Source organism: Atractosteus spatula, chromosome 13 (assembly GCF_055471065.1).
Source record: "Atractosteus spatula isolate fAtrSpa1 chromosome 13, fAtrSpa1.hap1, whole genome shotgun sequence".
NCBI classification, from domain to species: domain Eukaryota; kingdom Metazoa; phylum Chordata; class Actinopteri; order Semionotiformes; family Lepisosteidae; genus Atractosteus; species Atractosteus spatula.
Window position 1 is genome coordinate 43,323,669 of NC_142718.1, and position 12,648 is coordinate 43,336,316.

The following is a 12,648-nucleotide window of genomic DNA, read 5'->3' on the forward strand; positions in this document are numbered from 1 at the left end:
AGCGCCTAGGGAAACAACGCGCTTTTATTTTCTGTCCGGGGCTGTCTGCGGTCTGTTCTGGGCATTATCAAACAGAGGGGCTTCAACTTCCTACAAACTAAACTTATAATAATATGCAAAAGGAAACATCCACAGCGCTCTGCAGGATAGCAGCACATCACTAATACCACAAGCATTGTGCGCAGACCGTGCGGGTTCTCTGCCTTTTTAAAAAAGTTTCAAATGGGACACACTATACTTTCAATCAACGCATGTCATCAGTGAATAAAAACTAAAAAAAGTCGTATAATGGAACAACATCTTTCTGACTTGTTGCGGTTTTTACTTTTTGGATATTCATGCATTTTGCGGATGTTTTGGATGCAAATTAACACGTCGCAGGCACAGCTGGGTAAGTATTTGACTTGCTACAACACTATCCTGTAGACACAAAACCGGTAATGCCTGGGATCAATTATTTTATTGTTGCTTTCATTTCAAGATTATACTGAACTCGTGCGAGTTGTTTGGTAAATATGAATGGAACTGGACAATGTTTCAGTTTCTTGGCAAAAGGGCTAAGTTATGATTGAGATCTCACAAGTAAGATTTGGAAAGTTCTTTTATCGAGAAGGACTGTGCGCAATATTGACTGTTTACTTAAGTAACTGAGTACAGCGAGTTCCAGCTTCTCTCAAGTGCTGTTGCACTCATTGCCAAATGGCGATTTTTCCCCAAATACTACCACGAAACTAAAACATAATTTAAAATTTTCATTGCTGTACTTACGCTAGTGTATTATCTGCCACCACAGCCCCCATTTCATTGTGCTATACACGACCCCTAATTATTATATAGCAATTTCGTAATTAATCGGTCCACAGGTGAATGGTAAATGAGTATTTGCCTAAATCTGTTAATTGATAACACGTGTAGTTCGGTCAGGTGTATGCGTTCTGAATGGGGGAATTCAGGTGAAACGCGTGTGACATCATTAAGATGCGGAACAAGCATTCACAGTATCTGCATTTCAAACAAAACCAGCTCTCGCCGGAGACAAGGCGGCGTGGCGGTTTCAAAGCTTTTGGGTCCCTTTTCCACAATCATGTAGTATTAGAAACGGAGGCATTAATCTTACTGTAACTCCTTAAAACATACATGTGTTATACCATGCTAGTATCATTAACTTTTACCAGAAAAGGGATAGAATACTGTGGCGAGGGCTGTTGTACCTCGATACAGTTGGCTCACTCGGTGAGCTACAGAAATAAATGGGCTCTTCGTCTGTTTTAATTACAGTGACGTCTCATAGAGTTATCCTGCTGAATTCCTTATTATTTCCACCGCTGAGCTGTGTCAATTTCCTACAAGGCTGGTCTGAACGGCATTCAAGGAATAATAAACTAAGCGTAATGAGAGCGATCTTAAAACGATGTACAGTCTATTCTTCGGCTGCCATCAACGGGTAATCTGGCTTCCTAGTGTTCATAAACAGCTGTATTCCTCTCACAGTGAGAACGTTTTAACTCAATAAAGCCCCCTTTCCCGCGGTGCTGTCCCCCCACAGACACTGAAAAGCAGGAGCAGAACAAGCGGGCAGCCCCGGAAACGGATGCCGATGTGCCAGGGGCATTATTAGGGGTAGTGAGGCACGCAGGGTGCGCCTGATTAGTGGTGCTGCGCTAATGTCAAGCAGGCACGGTTTCCCAGATTGAAACATCAAACGCGGTGGAGCAAAAGGTTTGTGGTGGAGGTGGTACTGACCACAACCTGCTGCGCTAAAATAAATTGCTGCAGGATCTCTGCAAACTGCTGATGCCGAAGAATTGCTGAGAATCAGTGTACTTTTGTTACATTTTTAAATTGAATTACGAAAACCTACGCCAGTTCTCACATTTTTATGCTATTCAAAAAGCAATTATTTTTGCTGCTTATTGCTTATACCAATTAAATTAATAACGAAGACCCGACAAAAAAAAAGAAAAAAATCATCGCAGAGGAATTTTTATTACTTTTAATTAAATCCCTATCCCTTATCTTGTGTTTTAGCTGGTGGAACAGGAAATTTATTTTCTTTCCACTGTGGAAGGCTATTGAAACAGCGCACTAGAAACTCCCCATACTGACCTATCATGCTGTTTTCTCAAGTCTTTACTATATTTTTAGTTATTCACTATAATCTTTTTAAAATCTAAACACGATTTATAAACTTACTGTAGAAACATTAGTAAAATCCTTTATCCTGCTAAATATACTTTTTTAGGACAACAATAACACTTTTTTGCGTAAAATTGCTTATTTCTCCTTTTTCTCGCTAAGACGGTACTAATTACATGCAGGGGAAATAAAGAGCGGGGAGAGTTGAGTCAGAAAAGTATTAGCTCTGCCCTTTGACGAAAGGGGAAACATGCTGCCTTTAAAAAAACTGATCTTTTTAACTTTGACATTCACCAGCAACTACAGCAACTCTTGAACACGGTCTGATAGGAACCACAGGCTGTTTTTTGTTTTTAAAAAAATACATTTCCCTTTCTATTATTATCTACATGTGATTCCAGGCAGATTCAGTTTGTCTGATAAGAAAAAAGAAGCTTAACTAATGAAAATTGGAGTTAGGTCTACATGTACAGTATATTAATAAATATATATTTTTTATATCTTCTAGAGATCTCAAAATAATGATGCAGCATTCCAGACCTTGACAACTTCATGTTCTTGGTGTAAATATATTCATTTCATTCAGTAAATCGTTATTACTTGACTGCAGTGCCAGTATGTTGAGCTGTTTGGAAAATCTTGATGAGCTTTATGGTTGAAACAGAAGGGCTGTGTCATGTGAAACATGTCTGAATGTCTCTGGTCAGTGCAGACTGGACCAAGGACAAGAAGTTTCCCCATTTTTATGAAATGATTGTTAAAAAATTAAAAGTGTGAACCTGTCAAGAGACATCATAGGTTTGGAGAAACAGAAAGGGAGAGCCCCTCAAACACACACACACCTCTTCAGCGGGAAATTGTCTGGAGAGAAACACTGGAGTAGCATGTGCACTAAAAGCCATCAAATGTCTTTGTTAGCTCTGAGGCTCCTATCCCCAGGCCAGGGGTCTGATATGGATTTATAGCCTGTAGGGAAACAGAGGCACCTTATTCCCAACTTTGCAATTTCAGTAGTAACTGGCTTCACGTCACAAGCCCAGGCCTGCTCTGTCCTGAGGTGAGATTAAGTTCTGAAAACCTAGTTAGTTTATTTACAACTGCCAGCATACTGGCAGGAAAACAGTTTTTTTTTGTGTGTGTTTGAGATCGTGATGATAATGACTAATTTAAACTTTTGCTTCTTTTAGAGTACTGTGGGGAGAAAAGCAAAATAAGGGACTGATTCATATTACACAGTTATTTCCATATTTTAATTTGCGTTAAATTCTCATGGCATTTTCTGTTTCGTATGATTACCTTAGAATGTAGCAACGATGATCTCGGGTACAGGCAACACTGACAGTCTTAACGGTCGCAGAAGTTGGGGAAATGTGCTTGCAAGCAGATGTCTGTGCTCGGGTGACAGGCTGAGATTCAGTGCAGGTGTTCTGTTGCTCTGTTGTTTTGAAGCTGTGTGGTTGAAGTGCCAGAGAACGACTGGGGGTGAATTTCCCTTCAGCAATGCAGACCTAAGGCTGTTCAGGTCCCACTGAAAAATGCAAACAGACCTTGCCAAATCTCAGCATAATATTGCTGGCTGCCAGGAGAAGATAATATGAATAATTTTACAAAGGGGGGAAATTAAAAGCATTATTGCATAATTTTACATATGGTTTTCTTTTGTATAGTAAAATACAGCTTTGTAAGTTGGCTGAAGTCATACAAATCAATTAAAGCACCCCCTTGTTTAGATGTGCAAATGTTTTGTACAGTTTAATTTTTGCAAGACTGCATAAATGCATAGTTGTTTGAGATCTTTATTTTTTAAAACAACAAAGATTGAAATTTAAGTTTTTTGGGGGGAGGGGGCAAGGGATAATACAGCAACAAGAAAAATGTAAAAAAAACAATCACATTATCTCCCCTCCCGTCTCCTGTGCTCCTCGAAAGCTTCCCCAGGAGGTACTTTATCCCCTCCGTCACCACTCACACTGGACCTCTGAGTCCTCAGGCTCCACCCTCAGGGGGGGTTTGATAACCTCCCCCATCAGGCTTGGACAGCCCAGCCCCATGTCCCGCAGTGATGCGCAGTGAAGAGTCTCGGTGTATATGGCAGTCCACCAGGATGCTGTCCTCATGTTTGTCTAGTGTTTTTGCAGTGCGTCTTTAATTAGTCACACCATGGCATTCAGGATCTCCCACAATAATTAGTTACACACATCTGTGCTTTAGAGAGGAACCTTATGTTAGAGAACTTATTAAGGTTTATTTGTTTTATTCACGAATGTCAAACATGATATTGTCACGGACGTCCAAAGGGACTAACCGTGGGGAGCAGGAGAGCGGAAAAAGACCCATATGCGAAGCGGCGAGACGGGAAAAAGGCCCGGGCTCATAGTGCAAAGAGTTCAGGAATGCCGCATAGAAACCTATGCCCTCAGGGAGCGGACGTGGGGCGCCCTGGTGCTAGGCGGGTCTCAGGACATCCGAACGTCAATGCTGAGCGAGGACAGAGTGCAAGACCCGGAAATATATAGCCCAAGGGAAAGAGAGGGACAGGAAGGACAGCAGACCGGAAACTAGGGACAGGACAGAGAAGGAGCGCCCTCTGGCTGCAGAGGGCGTGACAGATATAATCAGCATGGTAATTGTTTTGGTGTAAAAACTCACGTTGCAACAGTACTAGCGGACAGAGTGTTTAGGATTATCGACACACACAGGTCCAGAGTTGTATTACCACACAACTTCAAATCATCTTTCAACACAGATGTGAACAGAGTTCTTGCACAGTGTGCTGACAGCTGAACTGCAATTTTTTTTATCAAGATGAATCAAATATAATCAAGATTATCTGAAGATACTCTCACTGAAGGTGAGAAAGAGACGGAGTGAGACCGGCCGAACAGAAACAACTGGGTGAGGAGCTTCTACTGGTACGGGGGCTGTAATGGGAGTTAAACGGGCAGAAGAAGAAAGATCACTGGGGAGGCTAGGGACAGTAACATCGGGGTAGTTCCCTGGGCCTTTTAATCTCCCTTACCATTGGGTTGGGTTTATGTGCAGATCTCCTTGCTATGCTACCATCAAGGGGACTCTGTTGCAGAGGGATGACGATAGACAAAGCCAGTCCCACCCAGCTGTTTTAAAGCACAATCATTACTGACTTTTGCTTCATACTATATATATTTCTTGTACACAGGTCTTCTTGCATCTTTGTCCCACTCATCCCACCTCCACCCCATGTCCACTGTAGCTGCTCCCCCTTGGTCAATTCCTCTATGTGACTGGGGGTCAAGGCTCCTTGATCCTAAGGCCAGGAGGCTGCCTCTTAGCCAAGTGGGTCAAGCCAGAACTTAATGTACTTAAATACTCAATAAACATTCCCAGAATATCAGATTCTTGAATTTTTTTATTGCTCGTGAAGTGCGATTTGTGAAAATTCTAAAATTGTCTGGACTGGGACCTCTGGGATGTTGTTGCAATTGGATCAGGATGACACGTTTGTGTCTGAAAACGTGCTTAAATCTAAAGAACACCATTCACATTTAAATAATGAATTCTGAGTAAATCAGTCTGGTCAGTTTTGTGTGAATACAAATATTTTGCATTTCACCTTTTGTATCACACATATAAAATCAAAATGATCAAATAAATGGCAGTAGTAAATGATAATAGAAAATCTCGAATACAGTAGTTACACATTTCAAACTTTTGTTGGATAACTTTTGTTCAACAGAAGTCTGTAATAGAAGACAGATATTCACCATTTGTGGTGTCTTCTGTTTTGACACAAAGCGGAAAATGTTGCTCTCCTAAAGCATGCAAACAGAAATGGAGATATGAAACGCGTGTGGGCAAGTAATTCAAGGATATGTTCAAGTACAGAGAAATTTGCAACTGCTGTTCACATCTGAAACCCACAAACCTCTCTTCCAGGAGTTTGTTCATCCTTGAACATGTTCTCTGACCAAGCTGTCAATGCAGAGATGATCAATACAAAGTTATCGCCTCGAGTCAGTTCTTATTTTCCCTTTAGACTTGTTTCCCAAACCCATGAAGTACACCAGACAGAAGTCTTCTGTACAGGAGAAGGACTGTTTCAGGTCATTCCACACCCACTCAGCCAGAAAGGAACATTTATTTGCCTGACTATCTCAGCTTTTGCTAGAAAAAAACACCTGTACGTTTTTAGGGCTGCAAAGTCTGGAAAACGCTAGTCACAATGTTTTGAAAAAAATCCCCATCAGCTCCTGACCTGGCAAAGGTCAGCATAAAGTAAGAAGGTCATCTTGACCACAAAATTCACCCTGGTCTCAGGATAGATTCTGCCATCATACTGTATGTAACACCTCGTTAAGCCTGAAATGACCCTTAACTCTCATTTGTTAAGTTGCCAGAGGGTATTCTCAGTCTGAGACGGCTGGGCTACAACTCTTCCTGAATTAGTTTGAGGTGATTCAAAACAGAATTGAAGTGTTTAGAAAGCCTTTATTTTCTGAATTAATGCTCAGGGGTTCTATAGCCCTGTATGCTTTTAACATGATGGATTTCTTGCGATAGTACTATTGCTATTAACAACAACACAATACACCTCTGCACCAAATTCTTAAAAAGGCACAGAATTTCAAATTTTTTAAAATCTTTTTTAAATACTTGCTTCCACCTGTGGCATAATTATAGTCATATTTCTGTGAATACGTACTGTACCTTTCATGTATTTTTTTATCAGGAACTAAATGCTTGCTTTCATCAGGTAGAGAAACATGCCGTGAAGGACCCCCAGCAGGTACCTGCACTGGTACTGTAATTGTGCCTCTGATGCAGTGCTCGGTGCAGTCTGCCCTACACCTCTTCAATACAAGACAGCTCATTATGGTTCCATTCTGTTCAACATATGCACAATACTTTGTGTCTTCATCACCTCCCCTCAACTGAAACCAGGGCTCTAAATTAATTTGCCATTGTCTAGATTCAATTTAAAAACAGCATAATCTTCGTGTTTTATACAAGTAAGCAAGTTAGACATCTCGGTGTGGGAAGAACTGTAAATTTTTTTATTTTATTTTCAGTATTCAAATCAATCTTGACAGGTTTTCATCAACTGCAGTCTAATGCTCTTACTTATACAGGGCACCAGTTCCAGATAGTGTTGAAAGGACATGTCCATGAGATGGCTGTCCCTCCGATGCCACTCATATATACTGGAAAAGCAGCAATTGCAGGTACTTCTATTGATTCAGATGAGAGAGAGGTAACAGAAAGCAGCCTTAAATGACAAACCCTGCTGTTCTGGCTTTCTGAAAAATCAGGAGAGAAAAAGGTCAAGCATGGTCCCACAATTAGATGATTCATAAATCTGTAATTTCTCTTATCAGAAAAATATGCCCAAATCGTATACAATCTCTACAATATGCTGGTAATTCTCTTCCAGAACTATTCATAAATATGTATTATGTTTAGGAAAAAATATTGTTGTGGGAATTATATTATTATATAATTTATATATTTTATCACAATGTTGAAAAAGCTTTTGAGAATATATCCATGTCATGGAGTCCAACTTATTAATCATTTTCCTCAAACTGTAAATATGAATTTTTTAAACAATTTTTAGTTGTTGTTAATGATGGAACAGCATTTATTTTAAAATACTTGTGATTTAAGACATTACCCATTTCCCAGCTGTTTTGATGATTAAAAGTCTTTAAAACATTTCCTCACAGTTTACTTCTGGCTTACTTGCATTCCTGATCTCAGCTTGATTGAATTAACCTTGCTTCAGAGCCTTCATGTGTTTTTATCAAAACTGGATGTAAATAGGTTGTTTTATGTTTTATAAACATTTTATGCTTCCAAATTAATGTTGGTGGGATCATATCTAAGTGACATTGGCTGGACAGTTTTTTTCCAGGGGACTTTATGTTAATTTTGTTTTATTAAAATACCTTGGAAACTTTAGAAAATGAGAAATTGACAATTCTGCTTCATACTGTAGAAAGTTTTGTGGCATGAATGAGACCAAAACAAAATCAGTATTTCAGTTTCAGTTCTAATTAGTAACCTAGTCATCGAATTTAATGTCTCAAGTATTTAAATGCATCAAGGAGCATGAAAAGTTGATGAAAAGTTTATTAAAATAAAATATTGGAAACATATAAGAACACTTTTGACCAAGTTAAATGGCAAATAAGTTTGAAATTCCACAAGTTAAGTAATGGAGCACTAAATATTCAATGTTGCTGAATTAAACGTAACTTGCAATTTTGGATTAATTTGACAAAATACAACAGACTGCTCCGGGCCTGTAATTACATGGTAATGACCCTGTTTTTGGCAGGAAGAAACATCTTGTAGGATTTTTTGCATCCTGCAACACAATGTAGCTGTAAGAACATGCAGGATCACTTTGTATCAAGTAAGTTGTTGTTTCTGAATTGCGGATTAGTACCCAATTACTGCACATTGTTCTCATCTGAAGTGTATAACGTTTGTAGTGACTTTTGTTTTATAGAGTATACTTCTGTGTTACTCTCTTCCTGTGTTTCGACAGCAGTGGTCTGGCCGTGCCTAATGACAGACCTGTTGTGTGCTGGTCACGTAGCTACAAAGTTATGTTTTGGAAACATGCACTTTCACGATATTTATTTAATCAGTTTTTCCTCTGAAGTCAGACTCCCAAAAGAGTCAGTGCAAAAATGTTTCATTTACTAATGTATTAATATGTTTTAATTTAAAAATACAATATGATTTCTTGCTTCCGTATTCCTATATTCTTTGCATTGTTTTTTTTTCAGTTGCAGGAATGTATGCCAGTGCATTTGTGTATGGCCTATCTTTGCATTTTACAAAGGAAAAAAGCATATCTGTGACATGGAAATCTGTGTCTAAAGGTTCTTATATTAGTGGAAGAATCTGGATTCTGGATTACATCTTCCAGTTCTATTGTGTGATTCATGTATGTTGCTTTCTGTCAGTTGCTCTTGGCTCATATTGCTGTGAGCCATTCCCCTCAGTGATGTTGAGCTTGTAGTGCCGACAGGTGCTCAGCCCCTTCCCACGGGCTCCAGTTGAGTGCACCAAGTGCACTGAGGAGCTGCAGAAACAGTAGAGCCTTAGAGGAACTTTAAATAATTACTGTCTTGTCATATCTAGATATGTGTCTTGGCATCCATTAAACATGAAGTGCAAACATATCATATAGATTCAACAATAAAAATAAAACATATCCCAGAGAACAAAAGCACAGAAATGCTTTTCAAAGAAAAAATAATTTCCTTGTGGAACTTTTAGTAGTATAGAGTTGTGTTTCACTGTTGTAATGGTAGATTCAGATTACCATTCAGATTGTAATGTGCAATTACAGATGCACATTAAATAGCATTTAGCACATATTCAAAGGGACTGTGGTTACTAGAGAGTATTATTTTTCTGCAGCTTCTTGATCTGCCTGATCTGTGATTATTTGTGACAAGGTTCTACAAAGTTGGCAAACTGTATCCTCTGAAAAGTAAGCGATGTTATAAGGCTCGGTTTCATTCTCGCCAATCCACATCCTCTTAAACTGTGTACAAACTGTTTGCACTATCACATCATAGGTTCATATCTGCCCCAGATTCTGCACTGAAACCTCACCAGTTGAAATATAAGAACAACGACAAGTCACACCTCTCACCACCAGGGTTTCGAATGTTTTGTCAACATATGAAAAGTAATTAACACTTCTTGTGGAATTCTGTTTTTCTTCTAACTCATATTGCATATCACCCATACATCCATATTCTGTATAATAATCAAATCACAAGGGATTATACGGGCACAAGAAGCATTCTTAATGAGAATTCATTCATTAGTGAGATAAATAAACTACCACAATCTGTTCCAAATGTTTTTTGAAATTCCACTGTGATATCATGGCTAATTACTTAAACATCGTCCCTCTCATTTTGGCAGTTTTCATGAGGGGAAGTACAATTCAATACTGTACATGTTGTCAAATTATGGGTCCTGATATAAGGCACATTTAGTAGGTACTGTAGATAATACCTGAACTACTGTAGCTTTTAAAGGAAAATGAAACAAAAGTACTAGTTATAATTCTCATGGGATATTTCAAAGACTACTTGGAGTGTTGAATCCGGGAAGGTATTTTAATGTGCGATTAGAATATGTAGATAGGGGGTCTTGAGTTGATGATTACTAGTTAGAAGCTTACTGTTTAAAAAGTTTAAAGCTTGTATTGTGGTTCGGCTTAGAATAGTTGTCTGTTCCCTCTTTCCTGTGCTTTGGCACACGACCACAAGCGGCAAGACAAGTGGCCTCCATCTACCTTGTTACTGCACTACATCAGTGGATAACAGGACAACAGCATCTAATTTCTTGGAAATCTGTTTGATTATACAATAGAATTCCCTGCAGACTAGCTGAATTATGTATAAAGGTAACTCCTGACTGAGGCCAATGATTTTGAGTAAAAGCTGTTCGGCCCAGTATTTTGACATAAGGAGAAGTACACTTCTAGAGGAAGTGACAAGCAAGAAAGGCTTTTGTCCGTAAAATCAGGTTGCTATTTTTGGTCTAATTCCTTCAGTGAGTCTCATAAGGAAAACGTCATACATCACTGCCTATGGCGACCTTTGCTGAGAGCAGCTTCAGGGAAGAAGGGGTTATCTGTATGTATTGTATTGTTCAACAGCTCATTCCAGAGTCCTCCTTCTCAGTGTTGACTTCATCATCGTCTCTGCCTGAATGGAACAAATGACAGTTGGCAAAGTTTAACTTCATGCTTCCGCAGTCTTTGTGCTATTAGCATTTTTTAATCTGTGGTTTATTTTCCAAGTCTCTATTTTTATCACACATTTGAATCCAGCAAAAGTTAAGACACTCGGTGAGTTAATTGTAGAAAATAATTAGAATAATTTGAGAAGATAGAATTCTACTTCAGAGTGTTTCTAAAAATAGCAATAAAAGATTGTGTGCCGGGGTGTTTAGATTGTAACTGTAGAATTAGCTGTTGTATTTTTCTTTGAAGAGAAAGGTATTTTCAAGATTTTAAAACTATTTTTAGTGTTACATTTCACAACTGATACACAGTCAAATAAATCGGATATTTATTACTCCTGTCTATACTAGAAAACAACTTATTGTTTCATATGTTTTAGTAAGAAAAATATTTGTTTAATAATGTAAAAACCCCTCTTACATTTTTTGTGTCCTGCTAGGAGCTCCCTATCTTATGAGACATTGCTGTGCTGAGAGATGTTTCCATGTGGGAAGACTTCCTGTGTTGTTCTTTTGGCATTTCCGCTGGCTCTTCACTCAGTTCATCCACACATTGAGGACTCAGAACTAGATGGAAAACCTGGGAACTGTATTCCTTAAATCTCTCTTATTTTGGCCCTTGAAGCATCACACTTTCAATTCACCCTCTGTTTCCTGACAAAATTATCACTGTAGAAAAAGGAGGCTGATAGAACAGACACACACTCATCTCCATTCCTCCGTTCTTCATGTTGCCTCTGCTGCTGTTGTTAATGATACTATTTGTTCATCAGAACCCATTATCTCAGCATTTCTGTTACTGTGGGTTTCATTTTTTTCCCACAAGAACAGCCAGGCAAAATCTTTTAGCAATAATGTACAGTATGTTTTGTTTAACTCAGATGAACTAGGTTCAGATATTTAGATACACCAAAATTATGAAAATAGGGAAATAGTTTCTGTTCAAGTCCTACGTTTATTCCCCTCTGCAAATAGAGAGGAAATTAAAACATTTTGTTTAATTTTAATAGCTGTTGTCTTTGTATTACCATATACTGAAATATATTAACTCAGTTAAACGCAGAGTTTCAGATCCCTGGAGCAATATTTTGTTAATAATTGTAAAAAAGTGTTTCACAATCATTTTAGAAGTATTGTTAAACAAATAGGCAATAACAGAACAGAGAATATATTAGATTAAAGATCAAATAGTACCTTTAACACAAACGTGAAGAAATTATGTTGTATCTTCAGAGATGACTGATTTTAAAACCTTTTTGCACTGATTTCATCAAAAGAATAACAAACCCATTAAGGCCATTAAGAATGAGCAATAAAACTGTTTTTCATTAAGAAGAACAGAATGGTTGGGAAGTCAGTTCTCTTTCAGTGATCCTGGAATGAAGATGCAAGATGCTTTGTTATTATAAGCAATTTATAAACATAATGGTCTTCCTTTTTAATGTCTTTACTGTAGGGATGTGCCATTGTGTGTGTGAACATTATACACATGATCTAGGTATCTACACATGTAGGATACAATTTTAATGTTTCACGCTAAAGATTTACAGCTTTATATGCACTCTTGCATGTCTGTTTTCTGCAATTGCATATTAAATGTTCATAATGTTTAGTTTGTCATATTCTGCCGCTCTCTATTTTAGTTCTGAATAAGTGACACAGGTTGCACATTCCCAGGATTTCACTGTGAATCATTGTAGTGTGTTTTGAATTGTTTTTCAGATTAAAGCTAAAGTTCTGTATTAAAGAACACAG

General features: G+C 38.3%; 1 protein-coding gene across 1 annotated transcript in view; it reads left to right on the top strand.

Annotated features, from left to right (window-relative positions):
• Nucleotides 1-288: 288 nt before the first annotated feature.
• The window catches only part of LOC148822458 (von Willebrand factor D and EGF domain-containing protein), a 74,497-nt gene continuing 62,137 nt past the window's right edge, over nt 289-12,648 (top strand). The window contains exon 1 of the mRNA XM_088930005.1: nt 289-391. Within this exon, the coding sequence (XP_088786131.1) occupies nt 289-391 (103 nt within the window). The remainder of the gene's footprint in view (nt 392-12,648) is intronic.